This window comes from Peromyscus californicus, unplaced genomic scaffold (assembly GCF_007827085.1).
Source record: "Peromyscus californicus insignis strain IS unplaced genomic scaffold, ASM782708v3 Scaffold_23__1_contigs__length_62951481, whole genome shotgun sequence".
Classification (NCBI taxonomy): Eukaryota; Metazoa; Chordata; class Mammalia; order Rodentia; family Cricetidae; genus Peromyscus; species Peromyscus californicus.
Window position 1 is genome coordinate 36,882,041 of NW_026294534.1, and position 21,204 is coordinate 36,903,244.

At 42.1% G+C, this 21,204-nt stretch overlaps 3 protein-coding genes across 8 annotated transcripts in view; 2 read left to right on the top strand and 1 right to left on the bottom strand.

The window, feature by feature from the left end:
* Ufsp2 (UFM1 specific peptidase 2) overlaps positions 1 to 4,502 on the top strand; it is a 24,775-nt gene extending 20,273 nt beyond the window's left edge. For all 3 annotated transcript variants that reach the window (XM_052752205.1, XM_052752207.1, XM_052752206.1), the window contains 3 exons: positions 17 to 93; positions 786 to 910; positions 4,329 to 4,502. In XM_052752205.1, the coding sequence (XP_052608165.1) occupies positions 17 to 93; positions 786 to 910; positions 4,329 to 4,415 (289 nt within the window). In that variant the 3' untranslated portion in view covers positions 4,416 to 4,502. The remainder of the gene's footprint in view (positions 1 to 16; positions 94 to 785; positions 911 to 4,328) is intronic.
* Ankrd37 (ankyrin repeat domain 37) overlaps positions 1 to 8,096 on the bottom strand; it is a 12,137-nt gene extending 4,041 nt beyond the window's left edge. The window contains exons 1-5 of one of the 4 annotated variants that reach the window (XM_052752215.1): positions 7,581 to 8,095; positions 6,978 to 7,130; positions 6,165 to 6,256; positions 5,288 to 5,479; positions 4,547 to 4,761 (exon numbers count right to left, since the gene is read on the bottom strand). In XM_052752215.1, the coding sequence (XP_052608175.1) occupies position 4,761; positions 5,288 to 5,479; positions 6,165 to 6,256; positions 6,978 to 7,130; positions 7,581 to 7,988 (846 nt within the window). In that variant the 5' untranslated portion in view covers positions 7,989 to 8,095 and the 3' untranslated portion in view covers positions 4,547 to 4,760. The other 3 variants (XM_052752214.1, XM_052752213.1, XM_052752216.1) reach the window with 3 other exon arrangements.
* Lrp2bp (LRP2 binding protein) overlaps positions 7,320 to 21,204 on the top strand; it is a 32,798-nt gene continuing 18,913 nt past the window's right edge. Inside the window, 5 exon segments of the mRNA XM_052752217.1 lie at positions 7,320 to 7,427; positions 14,840 to 14,926; positions 16,842 to 16,962; positions 17,660 to 17,772; positions 18,656 to 18,769. Of these exon segments, the coding sequence (XP_052608177.1) occupies positions 14,882 to 14,926; positions 16,842 to 16,962; positions 17,660 to 17,772; positions 18,656 to 18,769 (393 nt within the window). The 5' untranslated portion in view covers positions 7,320 to 7,427; positions 14,840 to 14,881.

The following is a 21,204-nucleotide window of genomic DNA, read 5'->3' on the forward strand; positions in this document are numbered from 1 at the left end:
ATTTCTTTTCATCTAGCCAAGGTTCAGAAATGGCCTCTCAAGGACGGGAACTGGCCAACCATTTCCAGAATGTGGGCACTCCAATAATGATTGGTAAGGTGTTTTGAACATGTTGGGTTCTTTTGGCAGAGTGGAGAATAAGTAAAACTTATTTTTTAACGTTTTTAATGTTACATAAAAACTAGTCATTTTAAATATCTTAAAATTGGGTCTGGGAAGATGGCTTTGTAGCCAAGAGTACTGGTGGCTTTTCTGGAAGACCTGGGTCCGATTACAAGTACCCACGTGGTGGCTCCCAGTCGCCTGCAGTTTTAGTTCAGGGAATCCAGTGCCTCTTCTGGTCTCTGCAGGTAGTGAGTGCATCATGTAGTGCACAGACATAAATGCAGACACATAAAATAAAAATGTAAACATTTCTATCCAAAGGATAGAAAAGTTGCAAAAAAGCTTTAGTAACCAAAAACAAATGCTAAAGAGAAAATGGTAACTGTTTTGTTTTTGTTTTTTAACATGAGCCAAGGGTAGTATTTTTTAAACGGTGATAGCCACTTGACTAAGCATCATGAGTCATGACTCTGTCGCCAGCTTGGCTGGTTTTGTGGACAACAGTTGTTAAATATATAATCTTATTCTTTCAAATATATTTGCCATCATGATCTTTTACAATATTGGACTGTTCTAATGCTGTATTAAGTCAATTAATAGGCAAAACAATTAGATTTTATTTGAACTAAATAAACAGTTAAAATTAATTTATGCCCTATGATGTATTTCTTTTTTTCTAGGGGGAGGAGTATTGGCTCACACAATACTAGGAGTCACATGGAATGAAACTACAGGGCAGATAAAATTTCTAATTCTAGACCCGCATTATACAGGTGCGGAAGACCTGCAAGTTATCTTGGAAAAGGTAAATATCCATATCACATAAATTTAAGACACAAGGCAAAGAGCCGGAAATGAAAGACCGCAGCCTGGCTGTTAACAAAGATAATAAGCCAAGGGCAGTTGTCCTCACAGCAGTGTTTCTAAGTCTGTTGTGCGTTTGTATTCTATGTAGGGAAGACAGGAAAGATAGCAGAAATCACAAAAGACAAAATGTTTATAAAGCTTTGCTATTACTAAACTTCATAACAGAACATGATAGACACATTTCCTTTGCAGATTTTGTAGCACATACAGTTGTATTGTCTCATCAATGTCTTAAAACAGGATAACAGAATAACCTTTTAGACTTTTAAAATCAGGACTGGAGAGTAACTGAGCAGTTAGGAGCTCTTGCCCTTTCTTCTTGTAGAGAACCCAAGTTCAGTTCCCAGCACACACTTTATGTGACTCACAACTACCTGTAACTCCAGCTCCAGGGATCAACACCTTATGTACAGATCCACACACACCCTTAATACTTTTAGAATCAATGAATCAACAGATAGACAAAATGCCAGTCATATGAAGATGTGACTACTTCTCATGTACATATAACATAATCATTCTATCAAGACCAAAAGTTGAGCAAATTTAGAGGTATTTGTTGACATAATATTGATTACATGGGGCATAAATCTAAATTGATTTATAAGCAGCTAATTCTCATATGAAAGGCTGGTGAGGTGGTTCAGCAGATAAAAAAGGCTTTCTACCAAACTTAACAACCTGAGTTTGATCCCTAGATCCCACATGGTAGACAAGAAGCAACTCCTGCAAGTTGTCCTCTGACCTCCACAAACACAAAATAAATAAGGCAATATTTTAGATAATAGCACCATTTTCCCTTCCTAGCCAAGTGTTGACTCATCTGGCATTATTAGTACCCAATCGATGTCAGCCACAGTCCTAAGCATCTCTAAGGAGCTCTCGGTCTACTGGAGAGGGAGAGGGCAGTCCAAAAGGACTCTCAGACAAAAAGTATGCAGGTTTAGGTTTTGAAGGCTGTGGAAGGACCCCTTAGATGAAGGGAAGGGAAAGTACAGCCTGTTCCCCAAACTGCTCGAGCTACATGAGCGTTAGCCCAGTGAGGAGGGCGCAGGATGACAGGCAGAGAAGCTGAGCCCCGGTTTAGAGCTTGTCTTTTTGTTTTTCGAGACAGGGTTTCCCTGTGTAGTTTTGGTGCATGTCCTGGATCTCGATCTGTAGACCAGGACGGCCTTGAACTCACAGAGATCCACCTGGCTCTGCCTCCCGAGTGCTGGAATTAAAGGCATGCACCACCACCACCCAGTTCCAGGTTTTTATCTTGAAAGCAGGTAGAACATAATTGTTTCCATCAGGGGTGATCCGGGAATAAACGTGCTTCTTCTGGCTGATTACTGGGCTCTGCCCCTGCTGGGGTTATCCTGCGGCAGTTAGATAAAGGGAGTCATAAAGGGAGCCGTCATCCCTGATTACTGTCCCTGAGAACTTTGCCAGTCACATTTTTGTAGAAAGCCCTTTAACCCTCTGGTGCATACAGCAAACTGAAGCCTGGGCACAGCCACGTGGTCTCTTGACTGTGTGACTCCAGTAGATCACCGAGCAGTAATGTGGGCACTGCGCCTCTGCTTGCTCACTTGACCATCCGGCCCCAGCTTGCTTTCTGCTGCTGTGATAAGACCAGCACGACTGGGGAGGAAAGGGTTTATTTGGCTTACACTTACACAAGCTGATGTTGAGGGCTCAAGGCAGAACAGGAGGCAGACACTAACAGACTGAGGAGGATCTCTGTTTACTGGCTTGCTTCCCATGGCTTGCTCAGCTTGCTGTCTTACACAACTCAGGATCACTTACCTAAAGGGTGACACTACCCACAGTGGGCTAGACCCTCCTTCTCCAGTTAGCCATCAAGAAATGCCCCCACTCATGCCCACAGGCCAGATGACAGGCAGTTCCTCAGTTCACATTCCCTCTTCCCAGGTATGTCAAGTTGACAACCAAGATTAGCCATCACACTTCCTCTAGAGCCTTCCTGTTTGACTTCCCAGGTTGGTCATCTGGAAGGACAGCCTCCATATCCATGCCTTTTTGGCATACACTGCCTATTTCTCTATTTGTCTTTAAAAAAAAAGATCTGGTTACCAGAAGGCCTGTCTGTATGAGAGTATTCAAAAGGCCAAGGCAGATAGTGTGCAGTGTTTTGTCTATTTTGATCTTGTTTAAATTTTGACAATTAACAAGAGAGACAGGAAAAAAGAACATGTTCAGTGAACTCTCCCTCGTCCGTACTATAAAAGAGCTAATACACTCTAGTCTATAGACTCCAGATCCCTGCCAGCCTCCAGCAGCTTCAGTTAGAGGAGTAACTCAGCTCTCAGCCGAAGTATTCCACATTGCTTTTGACCTCAATGTAATACAGGCCAGTCATCAGCTTCCTTTAACACAATCACTCTGGGCGTGGTAACACACACCTATAATCCCAGCATGGGGGTGGGAGGTGTACAACTAGTTCAAGGCCCAGGCTAAACTGCGTGGTAAGTTCCAAGCCAGGTTGGGCTACAGTTTGACTCTTGTCTCAAAGAGAAAATGAGTGGCCCTAGAAGAAAATTGATAAAACTTTCTTATTTATAATAAAACCATTAAAAATTATTCTCTGCTAGAGAAAAGGATTAAACAGAAATAAAGACCGGAAGGAAGACAGCCTATAAAGATAAAAAATAAAAACAGAACTCAAGGGGCTGGCTTGGGTCTCGCATTTCATTATGTCTAAGGTGTCACTGAATGGCACATATGTGTGGCCTTTTATAGACTACTAGGTAAAACAGTTTACAGTAAAGCTATTACAGCCAGGATAGCCTGTATCTTAGAACCAATGGAGTATAATGTCTGGACTAACAGTTGCTCTAAGGGAGTGATTTTTGTTTTGTTTTTGATGACTTCTAGAGTTAAGTATTATAGATTTTTTTTTGTTCTGTTTAAAAATCTATCAGTTTACTTTCTGTTTCTGTGATAAGCACCCTAAATAAAACAACTCGGAGAGGGAAGGGTTCATTTCATCTTACAGTCCAGACGTCGGGACAAGAACTGAAGGCCGTGGAGGAATGCCACTCCCTGACTCGCTCAGCTTGATTTTTCATGACTCAGGGCCACCTGCCCAGGGGTGGCGCTGCCCACAGTGTCCTGGGCCCTCCCACATCAATCGTCAATAAAGACGATTCCCCACAGGCACATCTGACAGAGGCATTTTTCCAATTGAGGTTCATCTTCCCAGATGATGGCAGCTTGTATCAAGTTGACAAAAAAAGTTACCCTTCTTCACTAGAAAATCCTTGAATTAGATCAGTATCTGAGTCTTATGTCAGATTCCATCATGGAGTCTTGTATTATAAAAGGTTTTCTTTCCCTCCTTCCAAACCTAGGGCTGGTGTGGATGGAAGAGCCCAGACTTTTGGAACAAGGATGCATACTATAACTTATGCCTTCCTCAACGACCGAATGCTGTTTAAATGCTATTTAAATTACTTGGAGTCAAGACTATAGGTTTAAAAGAGCTGTTCTAATGTCAATAAAAGCAAGCATAATTTTAAATTAAATCTTGGCTGTGATTTTAATTTAAACTAATTTGTTTCAAAAGTAGTAAAGAATCCACAGAAATTTTTATTCCTTGAATATTCTTTTAACAAGTTAAATAACATAGCATGCACAGGCAAGATACAGTCATGTAAATACATGTATTCATGAATGTTCTCTTCACTTAGAAGAAAGTTTTCCTCCTCAGGAGTTTATCCATATGGTAAGCCACAGCCATGGCTTGTAGATCAGTCTGAAGGGAAGCCCTTCTTCAAACCTCTTCTTGCCCAACAAGATATCCGTTTTTGGGAAAAAGAGAAAAACACGTTGACATTAAAAACATGTTTAAGGAGACTGGAAAAATGGCTTAGTGGTAAGGATATTTGCTGCATAATCATGAGGACTAGAGTTTGGATCCCAGCACCCAAGCACACGCCAGGCATGCTACAGATGCCTGCCTGGCCTGTACTTCCGGCTCTAAGGGACCCCATGCTCTCTCTGCTGGCTTCCACATGCACCCTTGAACACACACAGGCACATGAGTGCATTGATACACAAGCATGGAGACAATCTTTAAAAGAAAAAAAAAAAAACTTTTAAAAGGAGGCCTCCCCAAATTTCCACCATATAGGATAAATTTTGGTCTCTAGAAGCTAGTAAGTAGTAACTATGACCAAGGGTTAAAACTTTAGAAAATAAAGTCTCCTGGACCTCTGATCAGAATGCTGACACTAAGTGCAACCAGAAACTCCATGCCAGAAGAGAAAGCTGTAAAGGAGGAAGCAAACAGCCGCTGGAAGGTACGCACCAACACTTCCTCTTCAAAGCTCTGTTCTCCACACCTGATAAGCTTCGCTTCTGTCTCGGTACTGGAGCACAGGGATCACCCGATGATTTTGTTGTCTGCATACATTTAACCGTGGTTAGAAACCTGGCGCATTCTGGAAATCCACACGACCAAGCAAGATCTTCAGCTGTTTGCCCATTCTTATTACATAAGCTGAAATTAGACGAAAGGTGAATTAAGTGAAAATTATTATTTTTCTAACACTGGAAATTGTAGCACATACCAACACTGGGTACAGAATAAATAAAAGGCACGAATAGAGGAGCTACAAGTAGTCCACAGGATGAGCGCGCGTGCACACGGGTGCGCACACACGCGCACACACACACACACACACACACACACACACACATGCATGCACGCACAGCATGTGCATGCACACGGGAATGGGGGTTAAAGAAAAGCTTAAGGCAATTAAGTTTTGTTCACCGTTGTATACTCGGTGGCCAGCACATTCCACACACCATGGGCATTCCATTATGTATTTTTATTCCATTATCGTATTTCACTCTTGAAGGAATTTGAACGGCTACAAGAGCACTGGTGTTCAATATTCTCTATAGTGAGTACCTAAATATAGTCAATGAGAACTTCTAGAGGAAGAGTCTGCCTAAGCTGAGAACTGCCGTGGAATCTGCCACGAGGAAGACTGGTACCTCTGAGTGTTCAGGATCTATTTCCACTTACTCGATTTGATAATACTAGATAACACCACTGAAAGGAAAACATCAACCAGTTGGGCAAGCATTATTTTTGAGATCATGTATAATTAGGCTTCAGGAGTATGATTAGTTTAATCCAAGAAAACAAAGCCCGCAGCCACTGATTTTATACTCACCCAATCTGGGCATCACTGGCCACGAGGAGGCTAAGGCACTCCAGGCTTCCAACTTTGGCTGCCTTATGGAGTGGAGTTTCTCCCAAAACATCCTTTAGGACAAGACAGCACATTAGTGTCTCCCCAACACTCCATGAAAGCCAGTGGGCAATCAAATATTAGCTAGTTGATTAAAATACTCTCACTGTGTTAATACAGAGTTTCCATTAATACACACAGCAGTCACTTTCAGATACATTAAAATTGAAGGGAATGCCAGCAAACGAGAGTTCTACAGAAGCCAAAGGTTGACAATTAAAAACTTCATCACACTCTAATGAAAACTACTGGAAGAAGTGATGCTGGGCATGGCTCCCACGTATTACTTCCTGGTCAACTGAGCTTGGACAAATAGCAAGTATTTTTAAAGCTACTGTAGATGTATACTACATAGCGTGATAGCCAGTGGCCACCTATTGCTAAAGAGCATTTGAAATGTGGCTAAACTGAATCGAGCTATGCCGTAAGAGTAAAATACACACTGGATTGTAAAATACGGTATGAAAGCAAAAATAAACTAGCACATCAATCATTACTGATATAATTGCATACTGAAACAGCATATGATTAAATTATTAAAATTAACCTCATGGCTTGTTTTTGCTTTATTAATGTGGATAATAAAGTTTCAAGTTACCATCTTGATTTTATACACACACACATACACACTGGAAATTCTTATATGCTTGTTTATACCAACTGAAACTGGCAGCTAAGTGCAGACTCTGGGTTGAGGGGAGGCTTGTACATAGCAACAATAGGTTACCTAGTTACCTGTTGGTTGAGGTCAGCGCCTGTTTGCAGCTGCCAGAGAAGAAAACAAGCAAGGCCGCCACCTGCAGCTAGGTGAACAGGCGACTGCTCCTGGGGATCTGGGGGTGCGTTGACCGATGCTCCTGTCTCCAGCAAATTCTTGAGGCCATCATCCTGCAGGAAGAGAACAGACTGTCACTGTCCTGCCTGAGTCCTCGCTGAGCTGAAAATCCACCCACCGCCACGAAAAAAAAAAAAGAAAACAAAAATTTGATTTGGTAACCCAGCGGTCAGTCACTGTCACCCTTTCGAGAGCTCCTAAAACGGACCTCTTGCAAGACAGCCTGCAGGACTTAAAAGGGGCGGGAGTCTCACCTCCAGGTTGCAATTAAGCAACAGCATCGCCCACCTAAAGCAGATGACAGGAGTCCCCGGGAGTGCAGAGAAGCTACACGGGCTGCACACTGGCAGGTAAGAGTGCACCGGACGGCCCCAACGTGGGGGAATTTAAAGCTCTCCGGGACTAGCAGGGTGGCTCCTCCCCGCCGCTCCCTAGCCCGGGAGCGCCCCACGGTCTATTTCTCCACGGCGCCGTTTTCCCAGCCCGGCGGCGGCCTCACGTACCCAAACACAGACACGTGCAGCCAGGAGCCCCGGAGCAGTGGGCGGGGGACCCGGGGGAGGGAGGGGAGGAGCCTTCTGCGCGGCCCCGCCATCTGATTGGCCAGTTCGAGGGCCCCCCCTGGCTCCGCCCCCTTCAGGGAGAAGCCCCCCGCGGCCCTGGCTCGCGTGCGCAGTGAAGGCGATGCGCGGGGAGGGCGGAAGGCTTCGCTGCTGCCCTGGGGCGGCGGCCATGCTGCGTGCTGAGCTGGGCACGTAGCACCGGGTGGAGTCGAGGCCGGTCCGCCCTCTGGAGGAGCGGAAGTCGCTGGGGCAGGGTTTCGTGTCTGCGAGCGAGCACGTAGGCCGGAAAGGAGGGAAGGCGAGCCGAGCGGCTCTCCCCGCATCCCACCCCACCCCACCACCCCTCATCCCATCCCGGGGCCCGGGCCGGAAGGAGGCTTCCTTCTGCCTCACGTCCTGCACCTCAGGAAGCTGAGGCAGGGGACTGACTGGGACAGCAGCGGCGTTGGGGGGGTGGGGGTGGGGGGGGGAAGGCGCCGACGTGACCCTGACGGTCTCCCAAACTGAGTGAATTCTCAGTGAGACCAGGGTGGCAGGTCCTGTGAAATACGCCACCCATTGTCACGCGTCCCCTCATAGAGGGCCGGACACGCTGGCCTGGTCCTGGAAAGAGCTAGGAAATACAAGGTGGTTTGCCAAGACGAAGGAGGGGGTCATGATATGGCCCTCGCTGTGGTTATTTGGAATATGGGAAGGGAAACAGGTTATAGTGAAGAAGGCAGCCAAATACTTTTTAGGCCAGGTCATTGTTGACATCCGTGGTCTGTTGACAGCATGAAGCCCTGCGCTGTGACATGAGAAGGTCTCCCTCCACCAAAACCCAGAACTCAGACGGAAACATCAGATAAGCCGAAATCAAAAGGACACTTGGCAGGATACTTGGCCAGTACTACTCAAAGCAGTCAGGATCATGATAAATCAGGAAGGGCTGAGAAACAGACCGGAGGAAACGTAGTAATAACTTAGAATGAGATTCTAAAACAGAAATGGCATCACTGGTAGAATTCATGACAATCTAATAACTCTAATGTTTGAAATCCTGGTGATGTACCAATGTTGACTTTCTGATTGTGGTAAAAAGTAATGTTAACAATGAGGGGGGCGCAATACAGATAAGAGACTTATGGTCTGGTAAGCCTCAAATAAAATGTATAATTTAAAACACTTTATGTTTCTTTCTATAAGCCCTAGCTTTTAAGGGAGGTTTATTAAATATTTAGTTTGCTGTTTAATAGTATTCTGTCTCAATAGTTGTTACAGAAGATATCTGAACCAGTATGAAGCTAGTTTTAAAGAACATGTTTATCACAATCACAGATCTCCCAACTAGCTACAAAGTTTTCAACCATTTAGTTTCACTAACCAATATATTTCTTCGATAAGACACACTGCCCATTGTGGTGATCATTTGACGGGCTTAGACTGTTGCCTAGAACAGGGCTTCTTAATCCTTTTTCCACTCGTGACCCCTAAAGAGGCAAGGGCCTGAGAAAATTATGTTTTGATTCCAATTGCATAAGTGTATGAAACAGGTACAAATCAAACTTTTTTTCTGATAATAAATTTTAAATTTATTTTAACACAATTCTTTCATATGTGTATAATTTTACAATTTATAAGGTTGTAATGCAATTTGCATACTAACAAGATGAATATGCTTCCTTATTTTTACATAAAAGAAATAGGCTAGTATTTGATATTAAAGAACATAGAGCAACTTCAGCCTTTTTTCAGAATAGGTGAAAATAAATCAACTGTAAAAGATGGAAAGGACCTGGGGAGAATATCTGAATTGGTAAAGTACTTGCTGAATTCAATCTCCAGCTCCCACATTAAAAACAAAACAAACAAATACAGCTACCTGTACCCATAATTCCAGAGCCATAGGGGTGAATCCCTGAGACTTGCAGACCCTGTCTCAAAAAATATGTATATGTGGTTATCTAAGAACCTAGCCTATAGAAAAATAACAGTGGCAAGTTCTACCTTAGAGCCTATGACTTCCTCATCCAGGATTATAGAAGCCTTTTCTAAGGAACAGGCTTCAAATCCTAACAGAAGGCAGGAGACAAAGAATTGTGTTTGGTTTGTTGTTGTTGTTTTGTGTTGTTTTCAAGACAAGGTTTCTCTGTGTAGCTTTGCACCTTTCCTGGATCTCGATCTGTAGACCATGCTGGCCTCAAACTCACAGAGATCCGCCTGGCTCTGCCTCCCAAGTGCTGGGATTAAAGGCATGCACCACCACCGCCCGGCTGAATTGTTTTTTTAATGAGGTGCATTTTTAAAAATATTTGTGGGCTTTTCTGTCTTGTATTTGTTCCTATAGTTTTTGGTCAGTTTTATGTTGTGCATTTCCCTCATTTTTCTTGGGGGTAATAAAATTCAGATTTTTACAGAAAAAGTAGAAAGAAGAATCCTCATTTCATTTTTGATGTGGAAAAATAATATCACAGTAAGACAAAGACATGTTGGAAAGAATTTTCTAGACTCCTTTAGAGTTTCTGCATGCTATTTGTTATTCATTCAGGTTGTAGTACCTAGGTGACGAGAGATAGACAAGAATTTTACACACTCAAGGTCCATACTAACTGAACCATGTCTACTAAAATCCAAGATAGGAAGGTAGGCTAGGTACATACAGAGGAGGAGACGGGAAGGGAGGGGAGAGAGAATAGCTGTCAATAAAATACACCTAAGATAAGATCCCAAGTGACCTATTGATTCCTCCTTTGGAACTTTCTCAAGCCTCTCAAATGGTTCCACCAGCTGACTGACAAGCATGAATCAGGGAAGGACATTTCAGACAGAAAGTAGGACAGTGAGAATAGGATCCCTTCCCTCCTGATTTCAAATAAAAGACCGCCTTCTCCTCTCAGAAGACAGCTCCTCTCTGTCTTGCTCTAAAATTGAAGTCTCTGACTTCCTCTGAGAAAGACACACCGTTTTCCAGAAGACGAGAGACAACTGGACTTACCTGTTACTCCAGAGCCAGCTAAGGACTTGGGGCAGGGACAGGCAGCCTTGTGGGTCTCTAGTGATTGTTTTCTAGATGGTTGAGTGTCTCTGCTTGAGATGTTTCTCATAGTCACGAAGATAGCAGATCAATTTAATTTTTTCTCCTTCAGATTCTTGTCACTTTTGTATGATTGTCTCTGTTCTGAACTGTTGCCACACGGGGAGGGTGAGGAACAATTTTCCATATAAAAGTTTTATTCCTGTACTTTACTACATGATCTCCAAAAGTAGTAAATTGTCTCTCTCCACCATGTACTCATAACTACAATGGCATGAGCTTTTCTGTACAAACATATATATATGCATATATATATATATATTAATTATAAGCATATCTATTATCATTTACCACTGGGTGTTGAATGAAATTCACTCAAGAAAGGAGCTGATAATAGTTCATTGGTAGAGTACTTTCCTAATTTGTGAGGCCCTAGGTTTAATCCCTGATATTAAAAAGGCAAAAATAAGGGGGCTAAAAATAGAAAGCAAAATTCCCCTGTGGGGCAGACAGACTCAAAGTGCTTGAAGCCTGACTCCGTGGTTTGTGCTGCCTTATGCAACTAGAGTCCAACTGGAAATAGCCACTGGTGCCTCATCTCCATGGCCAGTTTCGGGATGGAAAGTAGTGTTATAAAACCTACTACCTCTGAATAGTGAGGCCCTTGAACTCTATTCAAATATGACCCAACTCAAATGGCCCTGGAGGCAAGGCCAGGAAACTTCTTCATAAAAAGGACTCTCTTTGAGGGACACAAGTCTCTTTCTGAGAACTGACCCACAGTCTTTCCGTCTACAGTTAAAACTTTTCCATCACTTTTGTCTGGGTCTTTTAGACTCACACTTTGGACACACCCAATACTGAACACACACAAAAGGACTTGGCAGCCATCTCTGGCCAACAAAGGTTTCCCAACAGGAAATGGCTGGATGAAAGACAGGATGGATGAAGCATGCAAATCCTATTTTTGCAGTTGGTGTTAAGGTTTTGAATATGTCATCTTTCTTCATTGGTTTCAATGCTCACAGAATACAAGGTAAATTGGAGAAAAATAAAGGAAACGCTACTTGGTTCTCAGTGAATACTTACCATAACCTAGCAGGTTGTAATAGGCATATTACCTTTACTTCTACCTTTTCCTTCTCATTCAGAGAATGATGTAAACTTGCCACACCCAAAATGAAGGACATGGGAGCAAGTGCTTTCATTTTAAGTAAACAAATGGGCCTTCCTGGGAAGGAAAGAAAAGGAGAATCACTGCCTGCTTCAATCTTGTCTTGGCAATAACGAACATCTTGGCACAAATCAATGACAATGGTTTTCTCTTTCTCTCACATACGGATAGATTATGCTTTCGGTTGATATATGACTGTTACTAGCTTGTCTCATGGATACTGGCAGAAGACAAGACTCCTGGGTCAGAGATAGATGACCCTACTGCTCATTGAAAACACAGCAGCTAGTGTTGATGGCATGATATCTGGACCAGTTCTACAGCCCACCCCATCCCCCAGTTCTCACAGAGGTGTCTCAAAAGGCACAACCAGCTGGGATGCTTGGTATACACAGAAGACTCATTATGAAAAAGGCATACTAACCTTGAGCAATTCAATACCTGTGAGGAAAGCAAGCCCTCCCTTTGTCTGTGGGGACGCATTACTGTTGTAGAATATTATTTTAAGGTGTGTTACTTCTGTTTATGTTGCATTTGTGTAACTCTGAAGCTGTGTTACTGTGCCTGTCTAAAACACCTGATGGCCTAATAAAAAGCTGAATGGCCAATAGTGAGACAGCAGAAAGGATAGGTGGGACTGGCAGGCAGAGAGAATATATAGAAGGAAAAATCTGGGAGAAAGAAGGAGAGGAGCCAGAGAAGGAGAGGACTCTAGGGGCCAGCCACCCAGCTACACAGCAAGCCACAGAGTAAGAAACAAAGAAAGGTATACAGGAATAGAAAAGGAAAAGTCCAAAGGCAAAAGGTAGAGGGGATAATTTTAAGTTAAAGAAAGCTGACTAGAAACAAGCCAAGCTAAGGCCGGGCATTCATAATTAAGAATAAGCCTCCATGTGTGATTTATTTGGGAGCTGGGTGGCAGCCCCCCAAAAGAGTAGAAACTCCCAACAACACATTACCTTATCCTTGGAGGTTACTAACTGAAAACAGGCCCCAGAGAAAGGCTCAAGGAAGAGCACATAGCATCTCGAGTTCTTCATACATTCAGCAAGAATGTGCAGGGGCACCCTCCATGGATTGCCTCTCCCTGCCCCCATTCAGTTCTCTGTAGCACTGGCTGTCCTGGATCTCACTCTGTAGACCAGGCTGGCCTCAAACTCAGAGATTCGCCTGCCTCTGCCTCCTGAGTGCTGGGGTTAAAGATGTGTACTACCACAGCCTAGCTGGATTGCCTCTTTTAATAGGACAATGGTCTAGTGGATTGTCTGCTGGATTCATGACTGGCTAGGGACAAATGTTTAGAAAGGGGTGATGTGAGCTGTTGTCAGCTTTCGGGGCAGCTGATTTCGAAGGCATAGGGACACTCAGATCCTCACCTGAGGAGGGAATGTCGTCTGCTTCACCCACGCTTCCTCACCAAGTCACAGGTTCTGGTTACAGGGATACTCAGTGAGTAAAATCGCTCAGAGTGCCAAGCCTTTAGCACCTGAGTTTAATCCCAGGAGCCACATGGAAGAAAGGGGATAACTGAGTCCTGCAGCCTGATCTCTGACTTATGAGCTCATGCGCACACACACACACACACACACACACACACACACACACACACACACACATAAACACACATAATAAAAAATTCAAAAGCACATGTTTTTTTCTGATTATATGTTATCAATGAATGCTCACAGTTTCTATCCCAGGCACAGGTTCTTTTCTGATTATATGTTATCAATGAATGCTCACAGTTTCTATCCCAGGATGGTCTAAGTTCACGACATAGTATGCACACAGCTGTTCAGCTTCAGATGATTTTATGCTGAATGTCAAAATTTGGCAGAATGAATACAGACTCTCAAATTTAAAATCTTTTCTTAGCTCTCGCCTCTCATCTTGAAAGCACTAAATTTGAATTACCTCCTCTAGCAGTCCTGCCTGTTAAAAATCAGAGTGGAAATTACCACTCAGAAATTGGCTTTTGTTAGAGACAGCCTCATGACTTCGGGGACCATCCATGATCAGGTCTAGGGGTGGGAGAGCAATTATAGGTATTATGTGAACATTAGGAAAGTTAGATTAAAGTCAAAATTAGGGAACACAGAGCAAGGCTTGCTTTTCTCCTCCAAGATATATGTGTTCGCAGCATGGGTCGTCAGTTCTCCGTGTCCAGGGTACAAACTTGAGAGGATGTAGCTGTGCGAGCCAAAGTTACATTTTAAGTTTTAATTACTGTGCCTTAGAGATCTATAAAACAAAAATGCCTCTGATCTGCAAACCCCTTGCCCGAGGACAGATAGTTCCTAAAATGCTGGAGGCTATTGTTTATGGGAGATAACAAGTCACATGTTTTCACTCCTCTAAACAAGTTTGTTTGACCCATCTGCACCAGATGTGCTTGATCACATGTGGGTGGGAGTTACCTAGGCAGGAAATATGTCAGGATACATGCTTGTTCCTGATCGGACCTGATGGGAAACGCAGTGAATTATGGGTTTTCCTTCTTAAGTCCTTGCCATATTTGATTCTGGGCCGTTTCCTGGGAACCTGGGTATGGACCTGGCCAGGGCCCATCCACCTGGGCAGTGTTTAATTAAAGCTTGCTTCATCCTTGGCTTTAAACTGTGGTGGTGGTCTTATTCTTGATGGGTGGGATTAACAGGAGCACTGATTTCTACAGACTGCAGGGCCAGTTTCTCAAACTATCAGCTTCTTAAAGTGGTGGGCCCACATTTCTAACACACGTAAACATTACATTCGCTTTTTTTTTTTTTTTTTTTTGAGGAGAAAGAGAGAGAGAGTTAAGCAAAATAATATGTGGGTGGGTAGGGTGCCCTTGCCAACCAACAACTTTGATATTAGGTGAATCACCTCCCTCCTTTCAACAGAGCTCAAAATGATCCCCATTTCCTCAAGTTTTATAGGAGTCAGAACTTTAAAAAACAAAAACCAAACAACAACAAAAAACCCTCACATTTAGTAGGAGCAGAATGAATCCTTTTCTCAGATGTTTTTCAGGTCCTCTGAAATAATTCTTAAGCCACTAAAACAACAGAAACCATGTGCAGCCCTATTGTCGAGGACAACAATGTGAATTTAAATGAGGTACGGTATTGTTTGTGCTTTCTTTTATTTCTAGTGCCTTTCTTGGACTTGCCAAGGGTTCTCTAAACCAGTCGATGTCAATCTCTGGGTCGCGACCCCTTTGGGAGTTAAATATCGGATATCCTGCATCTCAGAGATTTACATTATGATTCGTAACCGTAGCAAAATTACAGTTAGGAAGTAGCAATGAAAATAATTTTATGGTTGGAGGTCACCACAGCACGAGGAACTGTGTTAAAGGGTCCCAGCATTAGGGAGGTTGAGAGCTGCTGCTCTAAACCGTTTTTGGAAATAATAGCATATGGTGTTAATGTCTTCGGTGAAATAAAAACCTGTCATCCAGTTTTCTGCGGGGTGGTTGACAGGTTGATGTCCTTCTCTTGGGATCATTTTCTTCTAAATACCTTACACATGTTGTGTTGCTCATTTGGGAATTTCACAATCTTTAGTGGGAACTTAGATTTTGAAATACACATAATCTAATTACTTTATTTTTTTTAAGATTTATCTTTATTTTTCTGTGTATCTGTCACTCGTGAGCAGATGACAGCAGAGGCCTGAAGAGGGTGGTCCTCCCCTGCAGCTGGAACTACAAGTGGGAATGACCCACCCAAAGTGGGCTCAGGGAACCACACTCAGATCCCCTGGATGTACTTTGTTTGTTTGTTTTTTTTAATTAATTAGTTTTTATTTTATGTGTTATGAGTGTTTTGCCTGCATGTATGTATGTGCACTACACATGTGCCCAGTACCTGTATAAACCAAAAGAAGGCATCTGATCCCCTGGAAGGAACTAGGGTTATAAACAGTTGTGAGATGCCATGTGGTTGGTTGGGAATTAAACCCTGGTGTTCTTAATTGCTGAGCCGTCTCTCCTGTCCTGTAACCAATAACTATGTTTGTTTGCTTGCTGGTTTGGTGGTTGGTTAGTCGGTTGGTTTTGGGACAGGGTCTCATTATGTAGACTAGGCTGGCCTTGAACTCACAGAGATCTGTCTGGCTCAGCCTCTTGAGTGCTGGAATTGAAGACATTAGGCCCATTAACTTGTATATCAAGGAAAGGACACTTTAAGATCCTTTACTTCAAACTACAGATGAAGAAATTAGCTCCCACGTACAGACATTTCAGTGAGGTTGTTGTTGTTGCTAACTTAGTAAACCATTTCTCCTTCTTTTGAGTCCCACTCTCATCTAATCAAGCAGCTTGTTGCCTAACATGGTATCCTGTGAGTACATAAATACAGGTTTCCAATCACACCAAGTTTCTCTTGAGATCTTCGGTAGACCACCAATCAGAGACCTCTCCTGGGAGCTGGCTCCTGATTGGTGGAAGCAAGTTGAAACAGTAGAATGTCAAAGAGCAAAAAAAAGAAAGAAAGAATAAAAAGCATAGCAACAACAGAGTTTGCTGTCCCCACTCCCCTCAGCCTAGGCCAACCTGGACTCGTTCATCCCCAATGAGGTGGCCCCTACTTTTCATATGAAGGCTCTGATTCACCATACAGCGGTGATCCATCTGGTAACATGGCAATCCAATACAGACCGGAAGAGAAAACTGAGCAACACAGCTAAAATACAGTGTATTCCCAGGTAAAACAGACGAATGCTTCCATTCAAAATGGATTACTCCCATAAGCTTCAGTTACAAAGCCACAGGAAGTCCCTAGTGACAGGAACCATGTCGGTGAGCAGTGTCCCCTGTTGCCACTAGGTGGCAGCAGTTGTGAATGACAAGGCTCACGGATATGCCTGTGAACTCACCCTCAGACAGGAATGTCTGCTCACTCAGGGTCCTGCGGCCTGGCAATGTGGGGCAGATGCCTTGAGAGTGGCTTCCAACCAAGAGTGAAGTCTCCCTTTGTGCTTTTATGGAAGAAGGGGTTTTAATCATCATGTGTGTTCTCCTTGTTTACAGGATCCACGCTGTGGAGACAGGATGAAACTCACCAGTGAAAAGTTGCCCAAAAACCCTTTCTCTCTATCTCAATATGCTGCTAAAAACCAGAAATTCTTCCAATGGAAGAAGGAAAAGCCTGGTATAAAATATGAATGTTAAATCTTTGCTTGAATAATATTTTTACTGAAATTCCGTGTATGCTAGAATGAACAAGAAAAGAAAGGCTTATCATTGGTTTCCAAGATATTATTATTATATTACTTTCTGGCTTTCCTGGAGGTTGGTGACCTTCTTAACTCAGACAGCAAGCTGACCCTGGAGGTGTCCCACAATTCAAGCCTCATTATGATTTTACCCTCAGGACTTAAGGATAGCTTCTAAAAAAGAGAAGCTGGGTGTTGCTTCCCTCAGAGAATGCAACATAGTGCTTTACTGCAAATAGATATTTAAAGCTATTTTTATATAGGCTTTAACAACTAAAGTGGAGATGGTCAGCTCATTTGATTAGTACCTTCTAAGTATGGCTCAAGCTAAGCATTTAACTCACCCACAAGCCAGCTTTGCCCAATGGATGCAGAGACTGCATTCGAGTGCCTAGCTAGCAATGAACAGTAGTCCCAAACTCAATAAGCATTTATTGATTATATAAGGTGTTATATTAGGTGCTGTGATCATGACTTTAGTTAGGTCATATTCTTTCTTGGAGCTAAGTTTTAGGAACTAGAAGTTGAAAGAAAACTGTATTAGTAGCATCTAATGAATCCTCCGTTACATATGGCTTTAAGAGAGAATGTTCACATTATACAGTTAATGCAATTTTTACCTTTCCGAATCAGATTATTACCGCCATGCTAATTTGGTGGATACAGCATTGCAGTTCCTAAAAGAAAGAATAAAAAGAGGGGATGCTATGGCGTATTTTCTAAGAGGTCAACTCTATTTTGAAGAGGTACCATTTTTGGTCTTTTTTTTATTTTGTATAATTGTATTGTTAGGACTTAATTGTTGGGGTTACTTGGTATTAGTGGAGTAATTACATAGAGTAGTTAAGGCCTTGGGTCCCACCCCCAGTGTCACACAAAAGGTAGAGGCAGCAGATGGTCACGGCAAACTTTCAAGTGAGTTTCTTAGACTGTTATGCCTGAGAAATTCTGTGAAATCACATAGGCTATGGTTTTGAGGCTTTATGTGGGGCACACAGATGTAAGATTAAGGGGCTATCTGAAGTTATTCTAAAGGAATCATTTTGAAAGATCCATTTTCACACTGTAAGTTGAAAACATACGTTTTATGGTTTTTTTCACAATATGTATCATTCATAAGCTATTTGCATATTAATAGTAATTGAATTCCCTGATTATTTGATATGAAAAGTAGCTTTTCATGTATTTTATGCATCATGAGGAGGCCATTTCCTTACTGAGTCACGTTATAGTGGGATAGCTTGGTAGGTAGGCCTAAGAGAAATTCTGTGTGCTATCTTATCAGCTTCAGTACTAGAGCTTTGGTTTTTCATCAGACCCCAAGGAACTGTCCCCAGTCCCTCATGATTCTTTGAGTACTTATGAAATCATTAGTTCACATCTTCCCATCTCTCTTACCCTTTGATGCTGGTACCTTCATTTACTCTAAATATCTTCCGAGGCGCCAGTGTCCTCAGCCTGTCTGAGATGGCACAGATGTCTTAAGACAATGTCTTCTGGGTTTGAGCGGTTCCAATATGGCACATCACCTGCTAACTGTGTATCCTTAGGCACAAATGACCATTCGATGCTTCAGGTCAGAGTTACTTTAAACACATAATAAAATGAAATATTCTTTGGGGCTTTCAGGGCTGGTATGAAGAAGCCTTGGCCCAGTTTGAAGAAATCCAGGAGAATGATCATCAAGCAATTTATCAGCTAGGAGTGATGTATTATGACGGGTTGGGGACCGTCCCAAATGCCGTAAGTTATTGTTTAGTTCGTAGTCTTTAGGAGTTCACTGCAATGGAGTATTTGATGCCATGTTTGTGTTTTAACAATGTGTCTCCATTTTTACACCTTAATATTTAATTTTTAGTATTTTAATGAACAATGATGTCACTGTAGACATATATAAAAGGCAAAGGTAAATTCTTTGGGTCCCTTTCCACTCCATCCTCCTTCAGCTCCGAATCTAAGCTAACAGCTTTTTGTCATAATTAGATTCAAATGTCAGAAACAGTGAGCTTCTTTGTACTTGAACTTAAATGACCATCCCCCGACGACTACAGAAATGCTTGATATTTCTAGTGATTTCCTCCTCCATATGAACACAAGGACTTATTCTCAAGAAAGACCTCCATGTTGAAGGTGCCACTATATCTTTGTTCCCACGGTGAGCAAGTCTAGTGAAATAAATATGCACTGCCACTTCTAATTCATTGGGTGCCACTTAGGACCATTCCATCTCTCCTGGAAAACATAGTTTACCACTGCGTGTAGTTGGCTGTTTTTTATTCTTTCGGCTCTTTTCTCCTTTGAGGGCCCCACCACCCAGCTCTCAAATAAATACACACAGAGGCTTATTCTTACTTATACATGCCCGGCCTTGGCTTGGCTTGTTTCTTGCCAGCTTTTCTTAACAATTATCCCATCTGCCTTTTGCCTCTGGGTCTTTTCCTTTTTTCTGTATATTTTACTTTTACTCTTACTCCATGGCTGTCTGGGTGGCTGTGTGGATGGGTGGCTGGCCCCTTCTTTTCTCACTCTGATCTCTCTTGCTTTTCCTTCTCTTGCTTTTATTCTCTCTGCATGCCAGCCCCACCTGTCCTTTCTCCTGCCTCACTAATGACCGTCCAGCTCTTTATTAGACCATCAGGTGTTTTAGACAGGCACAGTAACACAGCTTCACAGAGTTCAACAAATGCAACCAAAAAGAATGCAGCACATCTTTGCATCGTTAAAGCAAATGTTCCAAAGCATAAACAAAAGTAACACACCTTAAAATAATATTCTACAACAACTGAATTTCCTTTGTTGTGGTCTAGGGACAGGCAAGAGCTCAGATTCAATTTCTGAACATAGTTCTCATGATTAACAATGTGCCCTTCTATATGTTGAAATGTTTCCTGAAAAGATTATAGACATCCCATGAACTCTCACCTTAGAAATTTCACATAAAATTTACATAAAAGAATTCTTATACACTGTACAAATAGTACAGATGTCTATAGTTTTCAATTTTGAGGGGCCAAAGTCAGAAATAGGCACTTGTGGGGAAAGATTTTGATAACCTTGTCTGAGAAATTACATGGTCAATTTGCTATAGATTTTCTCAGTTGCACAATGTGAGTCTTTAAGGGTCATTTATAAGCTTCTATAATTCACCACACACAGAAAAATGTTCCTTGCTATCATTAGCTCTCAACATGCTGTTGAAAATATTTTCCCTTATTTTTTAAAAAAATGATTGCAAAGCTATACAAATATGGATAAGATTTAGAAAATAAAATTTGAATCACTTCAAATTCTACCATCAAATGTGAATACTTATTATTGGTACACAATTATGATGCAGGTATTAATATGACATAGATTATGTTTATTGACAAAGGACACCCAAAATTCTTAGGTTAAAAAATGATAGAGTCAGCAAAATGGTTAAGTAGGTAGAAGTACTCACTGAGCAAGCCAGACAACCTAAGTTCGATTCCTGGACCTCAAGGTAAAAGAAGAGAATTAAGTTGCAAAAGTTGTCTTCTCGCCTCCACACGTGCACCATGGCATGTGTATACACTCACTAAATTTTTAATTTAAAAAATAGTAAAAATTAAAACATTAAAATGGAATGGATAGTACAGTCCTATACTAAAATTTTCTGTGTGTATTTTTATAAGCAATCTATCCATAACAAAATATGTGACAGGATGTATCTTGGTTATATGCAAACACTACGCCACTTTGTATAAGGAACCTGAGCATCCATGACTTTTGTGTGCATGGAGGTCTTGAAACCAGTCACTGAGGATGTCAAAGAATAACTGTGTATTTGTATTGCATGAGTATGTGTGTCTACACACACAATCACACATAGATTTATTTATATACATAAACACTTTGGGAAAAAAAGACCATACAATGTATACCAATCTGTGATATTTTTTTTTACCATAATAATTTTGAATGTCCTTCCTTGTTAATGAACATAATCTACATTATCACTCTAATACCTGCACCATAACCAATTACTCATCAGTAATAATTTTAGGCCTTATATATGTTATCTTATTGAAGACCAAGGGTAAATAAACTGAGTTTTGCCGGGCGGTGGTGGTGCACGCCTTTAATCCCAGCACTCGGGAGGCAGAGGCAGGCGGATCTCTGTGAGTTTGAGGCCAGCCTGGGTTACCAAGTGAGTC